The following is a 23,102-nucleotide window of genomic DNA, read 5'->3' on the forward strand; positions in this document are numbered from 1 at the left end:
TTTGTCTCAGAATAATTTATATCATTTTTAGGGAGACGTAATATTACGAGTTCATGCGGAGGACGGAGATAAAGGGGTGCCACGTGAAATCACGTACGGTCTGGTTTCTGAAGGCAATCCTTTCATACCGTTTTTTAATATCTCCGAGACAACCGGTGAGAAACTGCTGAGTTTTTAATTAACGTAATATTGTACGTGGTACTTAAATGAATTTTTATAAATGGGAAAAATGTTATTTCGACTTCAATTTAGTGACTTATTTAAGTCTTAATTCTCATTAGACGATTTTATGCTGCACTAGACGCGGCTAAGAATTGAAAGACTTGCTAGCTCGTAGATGCAGACTGGAAATGATGTAGGTGTAATTAATTTACTCGACGTGTTGAGTCATCGTTAATTCTCTAATCTATCGCACGCCACGCACCATTTCTATCTGACAGTTTCGAGGCCAGGAAAGAGAAAGAACAGCGTTGATTCACATTTCCCTTTGGCATACAAAGTTGACCTCATTCCATGAAAAGCACTGGACAATGATTAAGCGGGAAAATTTGTTAGTTGCTGTTCCGACAATTTCAATCTTCCATTTCTTGATAATGATGTAATTCGTTCCATTCGATCAAATTCACGGAAGAAATCATGCATACATGCATGCATGATATTGTTACGATATCATGTATACGATGCCATTATATTTTTCAAATTTAATATTTTATGAATAGAAGAGCCCGCAAACAGAAATTATCCAACGAAATGAGCAATGTTTAAGTCCAAAGAACCATTAGTATAGATTCATATCAAAATATATTACAAATTGAAACGCGATGATGAGAGAGCCAAATAATCAACAGAATAACTTTAAAAGGATTAAATTTTTCTGGCAAACCGGATCTTTCAAAATTGATAACTCTGCTTCTTTTATTCACCTAAATGATATATCCTCGCGTCTGTTCGAGCGAAATTACGCGTTACGCACGAACGAAATAATTCGGTGAAATTCTTATCCATCGAGCGCGAGTCATATATTTAAAATATCAGATTTTTCGCGGAACGCCAAGTGAGTCAGGGAAAAGGGCGAAAAGTTGTTAAGAAGCAAACAGAAGGAAGTAAAGGTGGTCGGAATAAGTCTGGACACTCTACGGCCGAGTATCGATCGTTCTCAGGGGTCAGTCTCTGCTTTTCAACGTGCGATGCTTATCATTCCGTGGCAAGGAGCATGCTACGTACTACGAATCCTTGCGTGTACGGGTTCCACCTACATCCAGCAACTTATACATCCATCGTACGAACGATTTCTTACATCGATTCAACCGGTACATTATATAAAATTATTGCCAGCCGGCGTGCGTGTAACGTGCGAAGCAACGCAGAGAAGTAACAGGCCTAAAAGAGCTCGCATTCATTATCTCTGCGATGTTTTATTCATATTAAAAATGGTCTAGATACAGTACTGCTGCACTAGTTCTCCAAGAAATCACGAAACATCTTTATAAAAATTATGCACGCGAGAAGAATAAAAAACATCTTAGAGGAGGCAGATATTACATAGCATAAAATATGATTGATTAATCTTTCAAAAAATATTGTTCCATTCGTAAAATATCCTAAACAGAAGTATGCATGCATATTTCGTGGACTGCACTTGATAGTCTATAATAATTTTGCTATAGATGATGTAATTTGTGATAAATCGCGATAGCAAGCATTTGTTAACAGATATAGTCCAAAACGTGATGAATTTTTTACGATTAATGTGTATTTGCATGTTCTACATTGAAGTCTCGGTTATTTGAGCAGAAAATTGTGCGATCGTTAACATGAGGGTAATAAATCACTTGCAATGTTTAGGTGAGATTGTTCTCGCGAGGCCTTTGGACGAACTCACGCAAATTACTCACGTCGGTGCACCAGTTGTGCTTACCGTAGTTGCTGAAGAAATACGAAGATCTAGAGAGGAACCGCCGGCTCAAGCGACGGTTGTCGAGGTCGGTTTTCTTCTTGGAGAACCAGGCAACAGCCCACCCTACTTTGAGAATGATAAGTTGGTACCTAATGATTTTATTAATGAGCACGTAAGAAACCAAGTTTCTTTACGAGCTTCAATATTTGACATTATGATAAGCGAAATGAATTGTGATTTGTAAAATAAGATCTTTTTATATTTAGCAAGTTTATCAATTTTCTCATGTTTTCCTTTATAATTTTAAGTCAAAAGCCAAATTCAAGATTCACGTAGAATTTTAGATTTTTATTATTCATTATTCATAACATATTTTATTATTAACAGATGCTCGCATAATATGGACGAACAGCGCAATTCATTATTAACGCTGTCTCATTGTATATTTACATTTGCTTGATATATATATTATATTTCTAGCTACGTTGCGTCGATACCAGAGAATTTGGAGCCAGGTTCCACGATAACCTTTCCCGAGCAGTATTCAACCCGAGTTCGCGATGAAGATATCGGTAAGGCCGGGGTATTCGCCTTGAAGCTACAGAATAACAATGGTACATTCGAGATCAATCCAAGTGTTGCTGAGAGAACGGCGGATTTCGTCATCATGGTACGGGACAACACACTCATCGATTACGAGACGTATCGAAGTTTATCGTTTAAGGTACGTACGTATCTCTAAGAATGAAGATAATATAAACCTATGATGTTGAATGTTTAAGTTAAATGTTTTGCATTTTTATCATTACAAGCACCGAAATTATATGAACAAGATCAATCTGTTACATTCAAATAAAAAACCGATATCATCATATCATCTATTCCGCATAATTAATTAATAAATGTATCGACGTGTGTGATGCAGATTATCGCTCAAGAAGTTGGTCCAGCAACAAATCTATCCGCATCAGCGGCGGTCGTGATATTTATAGAAGATGTTAACGATAACCCGCCAATTTTCGACGAAGAATCTTACGAAGTTACATTGTCCGAAAATGTTACCGCTGGGACACGAGTTATACAGGTAATTTTTATTACTTTACTATGCTTTTGTAATAAATGCAGTAAAATTGATTGTTTTACTCACAGGTGCATGCGACCGATAAAGATACCGGATTCTTTGGCAGTATTCGATATATCGGCATAACGGGACAAGGGAGCGACGCTTTTGCGATGGACTCCGATACTGGCTTAATCACGGTAGCAATGGGATCGTCTTTGGATCGTGAAATGGCAGCGCAGCTGCAATTAACAGTAGAAGCGCGCGACGAAAACGGCAAAGGAAACACGGGCACAGTACCTTTGATAGTAAATTTATTGGATGTAAACGACAACGCGCCAATTTTCGAGAAAGACGTCTACGAGTTCACGCTGAATTCCGATTTAACGAATTTTACAACGCCAGTCTTCATAAAGGTATGTTTATAAATATCAAGTATTTTAATTAAACGTAACTGTATAATATAGAATCAAAAATAGTGACAAAAATTTAACTACAGTTTCGTTAGAAGAATATCACAAAATGTTTTATACCAGAGTGATATTATCACTCTATAACAGAGAAAGACGTTTAATTAATATTTTTAAGATTTTAATTTTTCTATTATACTTGTATAATGTAATATTCCTATTTCGCGTCTGTGCAGGCCACCGATGCCGACGCCGAAGCACCGAACAACGAAATTCGTTACGAACTGATCCACGGGAACTACGAAAATAAGTTTTATCTGAACGAGATTACCGGCGAATTGATGCTGCGTTCGCCCATCACGAAATTCCGACGCAAGAAACAAAGCGTACATCACAATCCTTCGAAAAAATTACACAAGGAATTTGTTCAACCGCACCCGATACGGCAAACCATAACGAGAACAACGATATCTCCGAATATAACGAATTCCACGGAAAACGAGTCGAACGACGCCGAATTAAAACGCCAAGTTGGCGAGATAAAGAAACATCGAAGAAAACGAGCGGAAAGTGATACTTTATACACTTTAACTGCCAGAGCGTACGATCTCGGTAAGTATCTGAATAACAAAGTAGCTACGCTAAAAGTAGTTCAAGCAGATCGCGAAGCGAGACTGCCCAGATTTGCATATAAGAAAGTTCTTTTATCTTGTCTGCTTGATCTTTTTACGTTAATGCGATGTTCCAGGTGTACCTCATCTGGCAAGCGAAACCGAGATCTTGATCCTCAGGGGAACCGCGATGGAGGCTCGCATAATGATGTTCGTGGTGCCAGGAGAACATCCAAATTTAACGAAGACCACCGAAACATTAGCCACTATCACAGGCGGACAAGTGACTGTACTCGGAACACGTCCTTATGCGACGGACAACAAACCCGGAGCCACAGACAATTCAGCATCAACGGAAGGGAAAAGGTCTCATTTTTCATCTACAGTTGCACGCATTTGAATTTCGAGTTATTTATTAGTTTACAGTTTCAGAAACTGTAGAATTTATTAAGAGACTTATTAATGCAAGTATTTTAAAACCATGCTAATTAATTTTATGAAAACTGAGAGATTATCATAATTAACATTTGACAATTAGAAATCGGTCATACATTATTTTAAATTATTGAACACTGTAATTATTTTAAATTAAAGTTTTAAAAACGGTAGAATTTATTAAAGTAAGTATTATTATTAAGTAATTTATTAATGCAAGTATTATTAAAAATACTTGCAGTAATTTGACAAAAATTGAGAGATTATTAAATTAACATTTGACAATTAGAAATTGATCGTGAATTCTTTTAAATCATTCTTTATCTTTATTCTGTCTTTTATTATTTGTCGAGCAGGACGATCGTGGTGGCGAAGGTCCAACAAACCGAGGTCGGCACACCCCTCGTGGACATAGAAAAAATTCGTAAAACACTGGCGGCAAACGGGGTGGGCATCATCGGAGGCGCAGGCAGTACCAACGTACCCATAACGTATAATGGTTACGGGAATACCACGAAACTTCCAATCGATGGGATAATTCACGACGGGGGAGGCAGCGCGGAAACCCATGTAAACAAAACGATCGCGAGTGTTCGCGAGGAAGTAGTGAGTAAACGTTCATTGCCCATAATCGTTTATTTGATCGTGCAAACGCGCTGTCGATTTTTCTCTCTTTAAATTCACGCGCTCTCTTTAAATTTACTATCCAACACGCATCTCGCAGAAATAGTACGTTGCAATAATAATCGCACAGATTCTGGAAGATAAATTGCCTTACAAATTACCTTACAAATTGCCTTACAAATTGCCTTACAAATTACCTGTCACGTGTTAGTTACTAACTTTCTCTCCGCAGTTTCAGAAAATAGGAGGAAGTTTTATTTACATCAGTCTTATAAAATAATTAATAATATATTAATAATAATTAATAATATAATTGGAAAATGATAATCGGAGGCAGGGAATACTCACCGAAACCTCACAGAAGCCCAGCAATCGCGTCTCTCTCGATTAATCCATTGCGGCGATTGTCCGATACTCTTCAATGTATCCTCGATGCACTCACACTCGATTACACATATGCACACACACTTGACTGATTACACACTCGCGAATAATGCAGACACATGAATAAAGCGGCACATTACTACACTGTACACACATATACACACAGCATATTTCGATCGACGAATCGCAACGATGAAGTAATAATTAATCGATCCGCCGAAACGATCATGGATTCCCGTGAATGAGTCATGGATTCACTCGGCACTCCTGACACTCGATTATACCAGCAAATAATACGAAACGCGCGTACTTGTACGAAATGACGAAGGACATCGCGTCGGAAAACGCGTTCGATCGCGATCGAGCGCTCCGAACGTAGCTGCGGTTGCCCGTAAACACATTCGGCTCCCGAACTCGCCGTCGCGGGAATTCCGAGAAAAGGCGCGTCGTCGGCGATAATCATGGCGGACGGACGAGCTTTGTTTTTCTCCGCCACATCCTAACCAAACATGGATCATTCTCAACAAGCACACCGTAACAGTCATCTTCTTTCGATGCTCCGGATATTCCGGAGATGCCGGATGACACGCATGAGCGAGCGAAATGCCACGAAATACGCGAGATACGCGAACGGAAAATGGACCGTTCTGGCGAGAACGCCGGTTGCCGGTCGCTGATCGCGAATGTCGAGAATACGCGTCGATTGCGGCAGGGCGAGTCAATTAATGCGTCCAAACGATCGCCCGTCGTTAGATTCGACACTCCCGATACTTATTCGCGCGCGAGACTCGCCCGGGACGGGTAAAAAGACGCGAAAATGCGGAGCGATCGCGAGTCGACTACCCGCTCCGCGACGGACGAGAAGAACTGGCCGCTGCTTTCGAAATTTCGGTCACGTGACCGCGACTATGTTCGCGCGGAACCGCGCGAGCTTTGAACAATTCTTGACGCGTATAGTGATGTTGGTGAGAATGTTAATATTGCTGCTGATTAGATTGCAGTCAATTTTTCAACTGCGACACGTTATGTTACTCTTTTGGAATTAACTAATGAGATCGGAACGCTTTATGATTGTCTCGTCGCTCAAATCAAATATTGCTGTAGGAATTGCCGTAACGCGTAATATGATCACAGAACAGCAGACTGAGAAGTTTTCATAAATTATTTATTGAAACTTCTTGATCGTAACTAAACGAGTACATATGATATTCGTAATTAAGTAGTTAAAGCTTGTATTATTCGGATCTCTCGATGTTAATTTTCAGCGAATCGCGCCGCGAGAATACGCAACGATTCGCTGCTCAGCCATGAAAAAAATAACAAAGTTAACAACAAATATTTTAACGCATATAATATTTCTTCTTATGATTCTTTGAATTACATTTTTTGTCTCAATGCTTGTATTATCGCTCGTTTTATTAAATTAATTTAATTAAGTAGTGTTATTATAGATCATGTATTCTTCTCTTATAACGCTCTTATATTTTAGAGAAATGAGCGATCAGGGTTCTTTTTCAGACTGTGTACAAAGCGGAGAATAAACTGTTGTTCTGGCTGCTCATCATCTTGGCTCTGCTGATGCTGCTGGCAATCGCGGCACTTATCGTTTGCTGCATCTGCCCAGGCTGCCCGTTTTACATGGCGCCCAGAAAGCGCAGGGTGTATTCGTCGGAAACGCTCATCGCTCGGTCCGATGGCCGACCGAGACGGCATCTCCATCGCAAACCAATGGCTATGATTGATGGTAATTTTACCCTTTGTCAATTATCTTGCTTCCAAACGTTCCGACATACATTTTCAAGATGCATTAATGAAAGCGATGTAAATTTGCAGTTATTTCGAATGGGAAGAAGCAAGCTTGGAGCGCGGATCCGACTCGAAGGAACTGGCAGTTTAATCGGCGAAACACGAAGAACGGCGGCCTGGCGTCGCTTCCTGGTGACGTTGTGTACATTTCGCAGCGACCTGCAATCGATCAAGCAAACGTGGAGTCACTGAGGCTACGGGACGGCCCAGCCTACGATCCTTCGAGAAGGAGGAGACTCGAGGAGCAGGAGAGAATGTACGTGGAGGACGTCGACGAAAGGAAAATTAGAGATTACGATGCCCTGGACGTAGATTCCCTGCAGCGACACGAAATCGAACGTGGTTCGGACATCCTGCGTCAAAGTTACAGACAAAGGTGGATAAAACTTTTATAATCAAACTTTCTTTGTGAATTTCGAAAAAGCGATTTCACAGTGATCTTAGAATCGGAATAGAGTTCCATTTTCTCACAGTTTTAACGTTTTCTTAATAATACTTTTCTTCCCTTAATCTTTTCGCAAAATTCGTGTAAAAATCTTTGAGAGATATTCCTGCAGTAAAAGTTCTCTCAGCTGGAGTCAAAATTGGTAGCTGCCGTTTGCTTATAAAATGTTTTCGTTGCAGATACGTCGAGCCTGAGCCAAATAACGAGCCGACGGTAAGGGAGCAACATTTCTACCGCGAAGGAAACGCGGAGGTGCTCCAGTTAGTAACACGAGGACAAGTGGAGGATACGAGCCACCATTATCCGACAACTTTGATAGTAGACGGCAAGGATGTGCTTCTGCAGCGATTTATGCAGGACCAGAAAGCGCGGCAGGAACTGTCGATGCAGGAACCCGAGGTGGCGCGCAGCATCGAGTCTCACCAACGTTCAAAGAATCTGTATCAACGTCAGCAGGAGGTTCTCCTGCTGCCGGAGGAATTGGAGATTCGACATCGACGTGCGGAGGGATCGGGGTCCAACCTACAGAAGCTGGAAATGGATGACGGAAACGGTACGGCTCAAAAGATGGATGCGGAATCGCAGATGCGTGACGTTCGTCGTCAAGAGGTGACGATAAACGTGCCTGGAATATCATCCACGGAGAGACCATCGATTGTCAAGGACCAGATGCAATCCGCGACGATGCAGTCGTACACGTTGCACGATCTCGAGTTGGCGAGACAGAACGCCCTGTTGACGCGGCTGCTCCTGGAGAGAGAATCCAGGCACGCCGGTGTGACGATGGATGCTGCGAGTTACTTAGAGACCCAAAGTCTTCCCGGACAGGTAGCCATCGCGACGCAGACCGACCGGGTCGCCGCAACGCAGACGGAACGACAAGTCCGCAGCAGGAGCGACAACGACGAGTCCGACGAGGATACTCGAAATCGGAAGAAGATGAAGTCGAAGAAACGCCACGGCGAGAGTGAATTGAAGAGAACTCGGGCCTTGTGGATGAAGTCGCCTATCGAGGAAGAGGAAAGTCCATGCTTCGACAAACGACTCAGCATCTTGAGGAAGAAAGTGAAAGAAGTGAAAGAAGGACGGAAAGCGTCCCTGGAACCCAAGGTGCTGCGGGAAATCTCAGATTCCCTCGACGAGAACGGAGGCTCCTGCCGTGAAAGGGAAGGAAAGTCGGTAAAAACTTGTCAACAGCCCGTCGAAGGGAGTAACATCGGATACAAAGTACTGACTGAGGAGAAAAATGGCTCCACTTCGTCGACGGAGATGGGTAAGCAACAGTATGAGAAAACTTCCGACGAGAAAAGAGCGGAGAGCTTGTCGTCCCCGGAAATAAGTGTCGATAATGGAAAATACGTTCGCGAAACGACTGAGGAGAAAAGTTCGCGGAAGGAGAGTCGAACGAAGAAACAGAAGAAGGTAGAGTCCGTGATAAAACCTAGTTTCCGAGTTTTAGAGAGGGAAATTACAATGCTGACCAAGAAGCTGAGCAAACTCGCCGATAGGAAGGTACAACGGACCAGAGAAGAAGATGAAACAAGTCAAAAGAAATTCAAGGTATCAAAAGACACGAAGAAAGATTTTGATCAAAACACGTTGAGGAAAAGGGAAGATCTAAGGAAACACAGACAACCTGAGACTTCTTCAGGTGTACCAACGGAGCCGCAGAGAGAAAAATTCAAGTATCAACAACGGCAGGTCATGAGTCCCGACAGTTCCGATTACGAGGATGCGTTTGACAAGCCGAAGAAGACAAAATCCAGATATCATGAGGAATTAACGAAGCAGAAGCAACCAAGTAGTCATACGCAAGTGAAAAAGCATACGCAGATGCAGGTCGGGCGTAAAGACCAGAAGAGGCAAATCGTGCAGCAAAATCGAGAACTCGAGAAGCGCAAGGATGCCGTGAGCAAAGAAAGCAGTAGAGCGGAATCAAAAACTGAGAAAACTGCCAAACTATTGTCGCGTAAGCAGAAATTGGCAACTATTGGCCGTAGAGAAAATGTCTTGGAAGAACCAGGCACCAGCACAGGTTCCGATCGAGCGAATGGCATGTTCACCAGTCGAGATTCTGATAAGAGAAGCATAGAATCTTCAGAAATTCCATCGAGTCATGCACATCAAAGAAAATCGAAACAGAAGCTAGATTATGTGAGTGAGAGATTCTCCGACGACTTCGTGACAGATTCTCAGAGGGAAGACATCGATCAACAAACTGCATTTTATTTATTGGATACAATGCATAAATCAGATGTTGCGAAACACATTGAAGTAATACAACAATTTTCCGACGATTTTACAATGGATACACAAACGAAAGACCATCGAAAGCCAGTTATTACTGAAAATGAGATTGAGCAATGTCCGGTCCATGATTCCGATAAAGAACACATGACATTGAAGGAAGTCGTTGAAGATATCACAGTTCTTCAAGATTTGGAATATAGACAACCTACAAGTAAGGCGATATTAGACACTACAAAGAAACAAAAATCTGACTTTCTTGAAGCCTCCAACGTAGAGGTATTAAATGAATTCGACGATAGCAGCAAGAAGATGATCCTTTCGGAATTTCCTGTCTCAAAAGGGTTAGAAGAGCATCAAATAAAGAGACTGCCATCACATACTACCATCGAAGACAAGATGTTTCAAACTACCAAGAAACATGAAGAAGAATCAAAAGAATCTTTACAAGAAGTAGAAAAAGAGATGTTAGAAGCAGATAAAATCATGACACAAAAAGATGTAGATAAATTAAAGACCTCGACAGACGCGGAAAAACTTGCGAGTAGTGAGGTAGATGTATCGCAGAAATATACAGAAAGTTTGAAAGTATCAAGTGGCGCAATGGAGCGCATAGAACGAGAAAAAGAACATGAGGAAAACGGGTTACATGGCGACATTGTTGCTTCACCAAAGGAAACAGAAAAAGATTCGAAACATATTGAAGAGGTTACGCTCTTATTGCGTCAAAGTAAAGCTGTAGAATTACATGAAGCTGAAAATGATCAGAGAGAAGGAAGCAGAGAGAAAGAGATATCTTTAGCAGAGAGTACAAGAGATATTGAACATGACTCATTATACAAAATTAAAAGTGACATGAAGAAAGAAGTGGAAATTACAACAGATACCAACGGGCATCAAGATATTACCGAGAAGACGAAAGAAATTTCAGAAGAACATGCGATTCAGAAATCGGAGAAAATCGAGAAAACGGAGGAAGGTGTAACATCAACGATTGCAACATTTGAAGAACCATCTGATATTAATCAATCTCTCAAAGTTGATATCGATTCAAATGGCATTCTCCGCGCGCTCTTCATCGATGAAGATGATAAGACGCTGACGTACATCGATGAAAGTAGCCCAGAAGCATCAAAAGATGATGTAATGCAGTCCAAGTCTAGTAAGATAACAGATATCACGCAAGAAGGCGCTGATGTAGAGAAATTAGAACACACGGATGATGATCTCGCTTCGAAGAAAGAAATTGAAAGCCGTGGATTCGAAGAAGAAGCGCTTATAGGTGATTTTCGACGAACAAAATTGGAAAAAACTGATGAAAGCCAGTCTGTCGTGCATCTAGCAGAACCTATTAGCTCCAAAGAAGTTGCAGATGAAGAACAATTGCCGATTGAACATGCAAAAATGAAGGAAGAATTATTTCCCGGAAAACACAAAGAGGAAACAGAAGAAATATCCATCGTAAGGGAAAAACTTGAAGGAGAAGTAAAAGAAACGCTCGACAAAGGATTTCCCATTGATCAGTCATCGAAAGATTCGAATTTAATATCAATAGTCACTGAGCCAGACGAAGAAGAAAAATCCGAGACAATCGTTGAGAGCGTAGACGCAGAGCCGCAAGACAAAGAGGAGCAACGAGCAGACGTAAGCGTTCCAATTTTTACCAGCTTTATTGATACACTCGATGTTTCGGAGGAGAGCGACTCATCCAGTGATATTTCCAGGAAAACGATGTTGACCCCGCGACCCTACGACACTCCACGCCATCGGCAGCAGCAAGAAAACCTTGAAATAGGAGGAACGCTTGGAATCTCTAAGGATGGAGGAGACGCAAAAGCTGAGAGCGAACCGGAGGAGGATAGAGACAGTAACTTATCGCTCGATGATATTCAAACTGAAAAAGATTCAATCACAATCGAAGCAGCGATTAGAGAACCGAAGGAGGATACAGAAACCGTTGCTACGCGCGAAAAAGTTCTTTCTGAAAAAATTTTATCAGTGCCTGATCAAAAAGTACATAAAGATAGAATCATCAAATCAAAAGTAGCGGGAGATGTGGAATTGCAAACTGATATAAAATCAGACATAAAAGGCGTATTAACAACGATTCAAGATAATATTCTTGCAATTGTAAATGTCAAGGAAGACACATCTAAAGAAGATGTTAAGGATGAGAGATTTCTCTCAACGAGAGAGATCGAGAAACATAAAAGTAAAATTACTACACCTCACAAAAAAGTCGAAAAGGTTTCTGAAATGGCAGAAGATAAAAAAAGTAAAATTAGATCGCCTTCGAGGCGCGCGGTGCAAATACACCCGAAGAGAGACAAAACAAGAACTGTAACCGCTGAGAGACACGAAACGAGAATTAAAGGCTCCGAAATGGACAAGAGCAGAACTAAAGACACCGAGAGAGATAAAACAAAAAGTAAAGATGCTATACCGTCGACTTCGGAGAAGCACATTGCGAAACCCGAATCTTTCGAAAGTTCCGCGAGGAAAAAGAAGAGACCTGAACGGCTGAGGATGCCTTCACCGGGAGAGAAGAAGCATACACTCGACGAGGGATCGGAAGAGAAGGCAACACCGAGTCGCTCTCGTGCTCGTATTCGCAAGTTCGTCGACGGTGGATCGCAGAAACAATCACGAAGAGAAGAGGAAGTACAGCGAAGATCGACATTGCCCAGATCAAAACCCAAAACGGACAGGAAACGAGCAATTTCACCGAAGCCTGGTGAGATTGACGTGAGTAAAGCGCAGTCAAAGTACATGGCCTGGTACAACAAGAACCGCGAGGAGGCGGAGAAGAAGAAGCTGGAGAAAAAAGTGATGGAAGACGAGGAGCAGCTGCCGCGGTGGGTCAGCAGAGGCTTGAGGCATCAGACGGTCAAGAAAGAGCCGAAAGAAAGGCAAGGTGCGGTACACAGAACCCCTGAGATGACTCCGCATACCCGACGCAAGATCAAGCCGCTGGTGAACGTGGAATCCGAGCAGTTGAAGGCTATCGTGCGCCAAGGGCGGCGATTACGAAGGGCTGAGGGTAATTTCAAGGAAGACCCGACGGTCGAGATATTCGCCAGAACGCCGCCGGTCTCCTTCACGGACACGCAGCATCGCTTGCTGCAACACTCAGAATACAAATACGAGAGGATACCACCACCGTTCTATCTGCATCCACCACCGGCGCCGCATCCCTCGCCGCAGCTGTCGCCGGAGAGGACTTTCGAGGTACAGCCGTCCACGTCGCAAGATGGACAGTCGGAGGACGAACCCCTTCGTCCGAGTAACGTGGTGACGTACCAGAGCGGCGGTCGTTTGCGCCATCAGCAGCTGCTCGAGAAGAAGAGCGTCTTCGATATCGCGTACAGCGAGGCTGCGCCGTCGCAACTTCGATCCGACAGCGCTACTCCACCGACTTAACTTTTAGAGATATCAGAGATTTCTGAGTTATTTAGAGTATAATGATACACACGGGGCGCGCATGTGTGTATGGTGCATTATTTATTTCGCGAATATGTTATACTAGGGTTATACTTGGATTCATCTTAAATCGCGTAACTCTCGAGTCGAGAGGCTAGAATTTGATATGTACTAGTACGATTAAAGTAGATGAAAACGGTGTAATTTGTACATATACGTCGTAGCGTCCTCTTGCTATTTCGCTTAGTATAACGTTAGCTTTCCTAATTACTTTCATCGTACTAAATTCAAAAATATTTAATGAATCTCAATCCTCTCATTTAGTTTCGCGAAAAAGAATTATTTTTCTCAGTACCGAGTATATTTGGAGTATATAAAGTATTTCCCTTCTCAAATGTAAGAGATGCATACAACTGTAGCATAGATAATCTCTCGTTTACGTTACTGCCAAAAAAATATGACTTATATTTAAGCAAATGCAACGGTTTGGCGACCAATTTTATATCATGATTATTCGAGTATAATAATGTTTATATATCAATTCTTGTAAATATATATACGTATAAAAATGTATGTTTTACATAATTAACACATCCTTTAATAATTATAGTTTCTTACTTCTTGGAGATTTCAAAATTTCTCAATTCTCTTTTAGTATCTTTTATTTATCTTTTATTTTAATTTTATTTCGATATTCAAAATAGAATCCTTAGAATCCTTTAAGGACAAAATTACAAACTTCTCTCTAAAAATACAATTAAATGTATGTATATGCGATGTAAACTAGATAAGTATAAAAATATTACCGCAACGTCACTGACGTAACAATAATGATATGCGTAAAAATCAGTCGAGGCTAGCTTCTGCTACTTCTGCTTTACTGCTACAAAAATATCCGCTGTGTCGACTTTACCAGCTCGCTATCTTTTGCCAACAGATTTATCTACACTCAATGTGTCGTCTGCAACGTGAGTATTTGGTCAGCCATCACCAGCAAAATAATGACGCAGCCGATGTAAAAACATTATTTTTCTTTATCTAACTGCAATTATAAGATGATTGTATTAAATATCAGTATCATTTGTTTCATCATTATGAAATGTTTGAAATGTTAACTCTCAATATTCGGAATGATAAAAGATTATACACATAGAAGTTGTGCTATAAAACTCCAGCATTCAATACATTAGAAAGAAAAAGCCGAATTACTTCGAGATTCAGAAACAATTTCATCCGAATACATCAGTTATCACTTTTATATTACACAACATTGAAAATATCGCACTTTCGCTTATGTTACATCACAACACATATACATATATATTACGGATATATCACAAGCAATCAAAAAGCGTATCAGTCATCCAAGGAAAGAATAACTGCACCGATTCAACAAACACTTTTCACATTTCCCATCTCTTTCAATCTTACGTGCAACGTCAATCATCATCAACCAGGCGTGTCATTCGTGTGCACAAAAATGCAAGGCGAGCGGAAAGCTGTATCTCCCGGTGACGTGACGATATGCTCGTGTCTGGTGCTGTGCCGTATCGTTGCGTGTGCCGAGGTCGGACACCCAGGTCGGCTTTGAAAGGCTCGATGACGCACTCGTTCGCCACGCAACGCGCGAACAATTACGTGTTCCCGGCGAGCTTTGACGTATCGGCGACGCTTGCTGACGACAGAGCTGACGCTACCGATGCAACTAACCTACCGTAATCGAAAACATAATGGTGCATAAAACATAACCGGAGACTGGTAAATCTTTGGAGCGGGAGAGTACGTAAGCCGAGCTGGTTGCGCTGAAGCCGAGCGCAATCGTGCGACACACGCGTTCAAATCACCGGGGCGAGGCTGGTCCTCTTGCAGTCGCAGATACTCTCCTGTTACACGCGAACCTTATCGGCCGGCCGTTTGCGACTTATTCGGTCCCGCCAAGACCGCTACGGATTGGCAGATAATTAGCTACGTTACGGTAAATACGCGTCTGCGGGCTTCGTCCATCCGCCACTGGAATTGGAAGTATGCTAATGGGTAGATTTGATCCTAAGAAGGAAGCATCCCCCCGCCAACCATGATCATCAATCAGGAACATATTTATCCCGTGGAATGTGTTGTTACAGGCTGATAAGAAATATTGATATCAATGTTTCTGTAATTATAATATATTTTCGGTTACGAGAGTGATGTTGGTGGGAATTTTCATAGGCAGAACAATTTCACGGGTTAACGCAGCGAGGAATACGTAATATCAGTGCGCAATATAAATCAATTACGCATATTTTATCGTTAATTCCACATTTTATGTTAATTCCTCGCGTGGTATTTCACCGCTTGAGTTTCATAGCGCGCAACTGCACCGCACGATAATTTGCAGGGATATTTATTGGTGCGCAAGGTTTCATAAACGTGTTCGCCGAAGAACGCAGTTTTGCAACGGGAATATATTGCATTTTACCGCCGTAATCATTTTGCAAATATGATTTGTTATATTGTCACGGCTGGTTCCCACAGATGGCTCGCTGCCGCTTCAGCAGGAATCGCGTCACGAGAGATCAGACGATGTTATTTCAGCTGCGGCTGTCACGCGATGCGGTGCATCGTCGACGAGAGATATCCTCGTATGAACAATAGTCCGAATGTTAATTGTTGTTAATAAAGAGTCATGTATGTTGCTGTTGCAACGGCGAGCAGAGCCGTGGAAGAGGCTGCACCTGTACCAGCCGTGCGCGAAGCGCAAACACACCTGAAACCTTTGACCTTTTCATCGACGCTCGCCTCTCCATTGCCGCCGACCATCGATCTGCCTCCGTCCGTCCCTTCGAGCCCTTCGTCAGTTGCAATCCTGAGCATGGCGAGCTTGTATCGAGCGCGCAATAAGAGGAACCAAAGGGAACAGCCAGATCGTGCTTGTGTCGCATTCGATTTTTCAAAACTCACTCGAATATACCGAGCAGCATCAAGATGAGCACGTTGGATCCCGTTGCAACGCTGACTCGAGCACAGCAGCTGTTCGATGCTACGAGAAATTTAAAATAAATAAGTATTGTAACGCAATTTGTAACATGTACTGCTCTAACGGTCCGCTGTATTTTTTTACAAATTCCTCCTTTTGAAAATTGCTGGTGTTTGAAGCATAAACGTCTTCGTGACTGGCTCCTGAGCATGGCATCTCCCGCGGGTGCTGGCGAGCGGTTGGTCCAGCCCTGAGGTTTCATTCACGGTGCTCTATTTTCGGCTGTAATCGCAAATATAGCGTGCATGCGTAGCACGCGCTATAAGCAGCTCGGTGCACGTGTGTGAGAGGAACGGGTTTGGCCCGGTCCTTAATAGCCATCAATCATTGCCAAAATTCGGCAACGCGTCGGACAACACGGGCGGCAGGATACCATCACCAAAGTAGAGTTCTCCGGGACCAACGGGACAAGGGGAGCACGGGGACGGGGAAGGGGACCGAGCGAGACGTGGAACCCGTTCGATACTTCCGAAAACTCGGCCCGACAACTCGCTCTACACTCCGCTCGTGTTCAACACGAATCCACTGTGTCACCAACACAAGTTACATGCGCGCCCAAGCACTGACGCGAACGAGTAAGACGGTACAAGCAAGAGGAAGAGCGAATGTAAGGAGCAAGCGTAAACTTATTCATTTTTATATTACCTTAAAACCGCGTTGAATAAAACAGCATAGTCGACGTAAGGCGCCTCACGATTAACATTAATGCATCAGCGGACTTCTGCAGACTGCATAAGATGAATCGTTGAAGCTGATTGACTCGCCGAATCGATCGAGGCCCGATCAGAGACTTCTTTTCCTTTAAATAAATCTTACGTCAAATTTAACGTCATTTTTTAACGATGACTTATCTCATGACTTACCTCAGTCAGGATTATGTCATCGATCTTACAATAGTGTTCTTGCAGAAGATCCTCATCGCGCGTCCACGGATCTCCGCGGACGCTCGATGCCTCCTTTCTGATTATTCGCTCATCGAGGGACAAAGCTGCAAATCGCGGTAATTGTAAAAAGTATTTCACAGATACGTCGCCGGCAGATTTCAATTAGATTAAGAGCGAAACGAGATTACGCGTTCCGCCTTGCTATACGATGCGACGGCCGATAAAGCTGGCGCGAAACTGTCGGCGGGCGGAAGCGGGCGAGCGAGAGCGACCGAAGATTAACCGGCGGGGTGAAACATCGGCGATCTTGCTTCCGGTGGTGACTCGAGAGAGCGTGTAATTAGATATCGAGTTTCGCGCTCGGTTCCACGGCGAATCTATATCCGACTTCAAAGCACCGCGCGAACTTGTCGCCCGGCCGCCCGGGCCAGGGGAAAAGTTTGCGCGGACGCTTAATTGGAGAGTGTATCCGATGCGCGCTGCAAATGCTATTTGCATTTCAAACGAACCGGTCTAATGACACGCCGGCGACATTTATTTGCCTGCATAAATCATGCCGGAGTACGTGCAACTACGACGCGCGCGCGTTGCAGTCGCCGAGAACGTCCCACGTCTCTTCGGAACTTCGGCGTAAGTTGCCACTAAGTACATGGTGTTTCCGTGCAATACGAAAATTATACCCGTACCCGCAAACAACACGCCGATGCGTCGTATCCGTTCGCGTGCGAGCAGAGAAATGGTGTAAGGAAGACTAGGGACGCGATTGATCCCTTGACTCACGTTGAATTTAGTGTTCAGTTTCCATGCTGTATGTTCCATTCTTTAATTAGTGAATTTCGTACGTATATTTCATGTGAATGCAATGCACGTTGTTTATTTAATGCATTTATAAAATTCGAACTATCAGATTATTGTAGTGTATTAATAATCAGATTAGATCGTATCAAGAACATGTAAAAGAACGTGAAATCGAATATCGCAAACCAGCCAAAGAATCCAGAGAAATCTTACATAATCTTACATAAAAATTAATGTACATAATGAATAGATCGTTTCTTCCGACAGAATATTTTTTATCCGGAAATTTTTATCTTCTATTTATCTGTAACAAAGTTTATATCGCGCGTATAATATTATATAATCCACCGATAAAGCTGAATTGCACCGTGAGATCTTGGGCTTGGGTTGTGCATGTATGTATGTACATGATCCTCGAGTTGTCTGACGTAACGCACGTAATTGTCCGGTGTACATGTATCCGGGGAATATGCGAAACAAGAGCCGAATCACGTACTTGCGTGTAACCACCGTGTATTTTTTGCGCGATGGACCATGGCCGGACATTCTTATGCAAAAGTTTCACTTGGATTCCTCAGGTGTGCCCCTTTCCCAGGCATGGATTGCAAGAGCGACGATGACAAGTCGTACAAGAGAGGCAACGTGATGTCTCTGGAGTATTACATGGCGACCTTGCTTGCAATGTTCCGGCATGTCCGAATTTGGCCCGTGACATCGTTCACTTTATGTAAAACGTTTCTCGTGACGACGGGAACGAACATCTCTCTCATGGCAATTTTTCTGGTCCTGCTTTCGGAAATTGTGGCACTCATGATGATTACCAGCCTGAAACTCTTCGCTAATATCATTGGTGTAATCTGCATGCATGTCACGGGCTTAATAAAATGGTGTTATTGCATAAGATATAATGAAGAAATTGTCCATATCGTGACGAAGTTAGAAAAGTGCCACGTACTTTGCCAACAGTTCGACAACTGCGAGAAAGGCACGTCAAGTAGTACCCATTGTCAACAGTTTATCTATATTTATCTATATTTTAAAACATCGTTGAAATTTTACGATTCAAATGCGATACAATTAATTAAATCTGTCTGATTACGTTCTGCAAACCTTTAATTTGAATTCTTATATAATTAATGTAGAGTTACTAAAGCCGTTTCTGTCAACAGTATCTCAGATATATAAGGATGAAATGGAATATGCACGTCGATGGTCCAACTGGTACCTATGGTGGTCTCTGTGTATTTATATCTATGGTGTCATTCATTGGTGTTCCAATCCATTTCTCGCACACCTTTTGGCGGATCATACGAATTCTATCAATCAAACATTTAGGAAAATAAACTTACCGTATATTGGATGGTACCCGATCGACATCGACGATATGGAGAATTTCATTTGCGTATATCTTTTGCAGTTTTCCGGCAGTATATCTTCTGTGCTCGGAATTGCTTGGTTCGATGCGTTTTACATCTGCATGGTGCTAATCATCTGCGCGCAATTTCAATATATCAATACAATTTTGGAGAACACTGATTTCCATAAGTAATACGATCATAAATAACAACCACTTTCATCATCAGTTGTTTCAAACTAAATTCTCTAATCATGGAAATTATATTTTGGACACACAGTGCAACGTTCGCTCTCGAGAGAAAATTAAAGAACTGCCTGGACTGTCATGTACAAATTATAAAGTAATATTTTTTAGTAATTGTAACGCGCAATTGTAACAATCTAAATCATTATCTCGCTATAAAGAGAGAGATTGTAATGTGATATTATATAATATCTCAATTTTCGTGAATTAATAACTATAATGTCGACAATTAGAATCATAATTTTAATTCTTTCAATCAAATTTTCGATTATCCAACACATCGTACTGCGGAAATAATTTTTTACGAATAGCGTTATTTAACAAGGAAATGCTTTTAGATTCCTAGAGATGTTACAAACTTTTGCCAGTCCGGCTATGTTCGTGCAATGCATCGAAACGTTAGTTCTCATTTGTCTGGTCTCATTCGATGTTGCAACGGTCGAAATTGCGGTATGAATTATCCTATGTGTATTCGGTCACACGCACGTTTGAACATCGCGTGCGTTCTATTCTAGCATTCGAATAATTAAATTATAAAGTTTGCATCTCGGTAGTTTCACCCGGAACACATCTTCAAATTGTGGTCTCTGTTCGAATACCTCATATTAAGCTGCATTCAATTGTACGTTTTCTGTTTCGTTGCTACTCGTCTTGAACAATTGGTTAGTATATGTTAAATAAAAAATAAAAATATGAAAATATTACAAGTTAATATATTATAAGTTTAATATGTTAAAATATTATAAGTTCATATTTTCTATTATTATACCTTATTTTTAAAATCTCATAACTTAGAATAATTTATAGTAAAAGAAACTGATCTCCAAAATTATTTCGAACACGTTAATGTTGTTATATTAAACTTTATATATTATTTCAGGGCACACAAATTGCGTGTTCAGTGTATTTTTGCGGATGGGAGCGATGGGTGTTCAAAGAATGTCAGTCAAATTTCAGCGGACAGAAAGATGGATTAAAATATTATAACATCAAGCGATTGCGATTGGTGCAAATGATAATGCTGCGAGCACAGAAACCGATTATTTTAACCGGCGGTCCGTTTTACAAACTTTCGTTGGAAACTTTCAAAGTTGTGAGTATACTTATACCTTTAAACTCTATTCTATGTTTACACATTTTTCAACGATGTAATCTATTGTGCTCCAGTAATTCTATCTTTAATTTTTTGCGTACGATATAAATTACATCTACTATCCTGAAAAATAAGATTTAAAAATTATATTACAGATAATAAGTATGGCAATATCGAACTGTATTGTGTTGCGTACAATGTCTGAAACAGATAATTGAATCCAAAATCAGTAGACGTTTTATATTATTACATTTTCAATATAGAAAGACTTACATCTGCAGAATATCTTTTTATTTAAAAAAATTAATACTAGGCGCGTGTCTGTAGAATATGATACTGTTTATACGATCTCGTATGATTTTACATTAGTGTACACATTATCTCTGGCAGAAACTTGTTTGTTTCTCTACTTTCCTGATAAGATGTGTGGCGACAACCGATAGATGATTGCAATGTGCATGCAAGTACATTACGTTTTTGTAATATTATGGTAGTATAAGGGATCAGTCTATAAACATACATTAAGTAAAATCAATCTTTAATAATTAAACAATTCCGTGAGTCTTTCCAGATGGAGACCAACGAAGATATCAATATCAATTAGCGCACTGCTAACAACCGATAAGATTGAACATCTAAAAGATAACTAGTTCTCTATTTTACGCTTTAAAGCAATGAAAAAACTTAATTTTACAGTATATTTTATTATTTACAAGAATACACTTGAACGTATCTGGTGCTCCAATAACGCTATCAATATATTATAAGCTTTCATTACGCTAGCGTTTCCGTACGCTTCTAAAAGTGGTCTCTTGCCGTTTCTCTTGGCAGCCAGCCTTGTTGAGCGTGAAAGAGAAGGAAAAAGAGAACGAGAACGGAGGAAGCGGCAGAAAGAGAGAGACAGAGATATATAGCGGGTGGAAGGGACGACTGATGAGAGTGGGGCTAAAGAGAGAGGATGCCATCCACCTCCAACCGTATAAGGAGCCCGCGCTTCTACCAGGAGAGCATGAGAAGCATGGCAGTCGTGGCCACTAGTTTCTCTGCATGCTATCTTATCACGGACAGCCACGTGCCTCGACGAGGCACCTTGGAGCCACGAGTGGACTCGCCGCGACGAGACGGCTCTTGCGACCTCATGCGCGCCTGGTATCCGAAAGTTGAGATTAGAATGCACGTGGTCACCCTTCTGGAATCTGGTCGTTCTACTACGATGTAGGGAAGATTGACGATCGACCTTACTAGGTAGTCACTGCCAGCCGAAGATGCGCCTGCCGAATTTGAGCGGACATGGCTCGCTGAGGTCGGACCATACTCAGCTTTACTCACTTCAACGTTTCCTATCTCTAATAGCAAAGTTCGCGTCTTGATATTGCATGCCTCGCAATATGGCGCGGCAATGATGCGTTTCTTGAATTGATAAGAAAGACAATGAGCAAGATACGTGATTATATGTTTTATTAATAAGATGTAGAAAGGTACGCATAAGACGCACACATGTACTGTTCGAAGAATATTATTGTATCAATTAATTGTTAATAATATCATTATCAGTTATCGTCTTATTTGATCAAGCAGATAATCTTAGACTTGGATAGAAAAATTAGAAATATTATATACAAGAATAGACAAATGTTAGGTACAACTTAACGTCTCTATATCGAACGTGTGACTCATCGATTTTTTCATGTATAGGTTCCCCTGCGGCGGTCTCGCATGTAATGTATTCAAACGAACACACAGTGAGACTGCGCACATGCATATAACACACATTCATAGATATAACATACATACATATAATGTACTCACTACATTCAGATCGTCGCTGGCTTCCAAGCTCCTGCCTCGGCGTGATCTCCTGTTCGTATATTCGCGACTCGCGAAGTCCTTGCCGCGACATTACGCATCGTTTCGCGTAGGTCCGCGATCGGAGGCATCGTCGTCAGTTATCGAAGGTGCTATCGAAAAAGGTGAGGGCTGGTCTTTCGTCGCGCGATTACGTCTCGATGCACACGTACGTATCGTTAACACTCGCCAAGACTCCTCACCTGCCCATCAAAAGACGTAAAGTCATCCACATTGGCCAACCGTTGAAGCGGGAAACACGTGGTCGAGGAGGTGATCACCCGGCGATGCTGGGAGGTACTCGGTGGGAGGTGATCACGTGGTGACCAAGCTCGAGCCATGCGGGAGGTACTCCGGTTCACCAGCCCGGCACCAACCGCGCTCGCATGTTCTCTTCGTCGTTACTTGGCGAAATGTGGACGCCTTTCGGGAACTGTTTTTCTTGGCACCCTGAAATGTACCCCGGGTGCGACTGATTGTCCCGTAAGGGCGTATGGTGCGGACCGGAGGAGAACGCGTGGAACCTT

At 41.9% G+C, this 23,102-nt stretch overlaps 2 protein-coding genes and 1 long non-coding RNA gene across 7 annotated transcripts in view; 2 read left to right on the forward strand and 1 right to left on the reverse strand.

Moving 5' to 3' along the window:
- The window catches only part of LOC105277425 (cadherin-23), a 33,126-nt gene extending 19,225 nt beyond the window's left edge, over positions 1 to 13,901 (forward strand). The window contains exons 29-39 of the mRNA XM_026968096.1: positions 32 to 155; positions 1,846 to 2,038; positions 2,378 to 2,621; positions 2,823 to 2,981; positions 3,047 to 3,373; positions 3,604 to 3,979; positions 4,116 to 4,344; positions 4,770 to 5,019; positions 6,940 to 7,165; positions 7,255 to 7,603; positions 7,852 to 13,901. Of these exons, the coding sequence (XP_026823897.1) occupies positions 32 to 155; positions 1,846 to 2,038; positions 2,378 to 2,621; positions 2,823 to 2,981; positions 3,047 to 3,373; positions 3,604 to 3,979; positions 4,116 to 4,344; positions 4,770 to 5,019; positions 6,940 to 7,165; positions 7,255 to 7,603; positions 7,852 to 13,339 (7,965 nt within the window). The 3' untranslated portion in view covers positions 13,340 to 13,901. The remainder of the gene's footprint in view (positions 1 to 31; positions 156 to 1,845; positions 2,039 to 2,377; positions 2,622 to 2,822; positions 2,982 to 3,046; positions 3,374 to 3,603; positions 3,980 to 4,115; positions 4,345 to 4,769; positions 5,020 to 6,939; positions 7,166 to 7,254; positions 7,604 to 7,851) is intronic.
- Positions 13,902 to 13,992: 91 nt separating this feature from the next.
- LOC105277424 lies at positions 13,993 to 17,685 on the reverse strand. Its single transcript, XR_003406299.1, has 2 exons — positions 17,219 to 17,685; positions 13,993 to 17,154 (listed from the first exon to the last, which is right to left on the reverse strand). It is a non-coding gene; the product is annotated as an uncharacterized LOC105277424 (long non-coding RNA).
- A 92-nt stretch (positions 17,686 to 17,777) lies between these two features.
- Positions 17,778 to 22,287, forward strand: LOC105277422 (odorant receptor 13a). Of its 5 annotated transcripts, none has more exons than XM_026968092.1 (8): positions 17,778 to 17,869; positions 18,616 to 19,022; positions 19,207 to 19,582; positions 19,672 to 19,734; positions 19,976 to 20,087; positions 20,192 to 20,299; positions 20,518 to 20,730; positions 20,886 to 22,287. In XM_026968092.1, the coding sequence occupies exons 1-8, from the start codon at positions 17,793 to 17,795 to the stop codon at positions 20,946 to 20,948; spliced, it is 1,419 nt and encodes a 472-aa protein (XP_026823893.1). In that variant the 5' UTR covers positions 17,778 to 17,792; the 3' UTR covers positions 20,949 to 22,287. The 5 variants fall into 5 exon arrangements, with proteins under 5 accessions (XP_026823893.1, XP_026823896.1, XP_026823895.1 ...); XM_026968095.1 differs by lacking the exon at positions 17,778 to 17,869 and adding an exon at positions 17,877 to 18,077 and having other exon boundaries at positions 20,886 to 21,261; XM_026968094.1 differs by lacking the exon at positions 17,778 to 17,869 and adding an exon at positions 17,877 to 18,047 and having other exon boundaries at positions 20,886 to 21,261.
- The last annotated feature ends 815 nt before the right edge of the window (positions 22,288 to 23,102 follow it).

The sequence above is a fragment of the Ooceraea biroi genome, chromosome 3 (assembly GCF_003672135.1).
Source record: "Ooceraea biroi isolate clonal line C1 chromosome 3, Obir_v5.4, whole genome shotgun sequence".
NCBI classification, from domain to species: domain Eukaryota; kingdom Metazoa; phylum Arthropoda; class Insecta; order Hymenoptera; family Formicidae; genus Ooceraea; species Ooceraea biroi.

Bases quoted from the DNA above. Each gene is read 5' to 3' on its own strand.
- LOC105277422 (XM_011335777.3), top strand. From the start codon at position 17,889: ATGGTGTTTCCGTGCAATACGAAAATTATACCCGTACCCGCAAACAAC. The intron at 19,023-19,206 runs GCACGTCAAGTA...TTCTGTCAACAG, and splicing joins GTTCGACAACTGCGAGAAAG to TATCTCAGATATATAAGGAT. The intron at 20,088-20,191 runs GTATGAATTATC...GCATCTCGGTAG, and splicing joins TTGCAACGGTCGAAATTGCG to TTTCACCCGGAACACATCTT.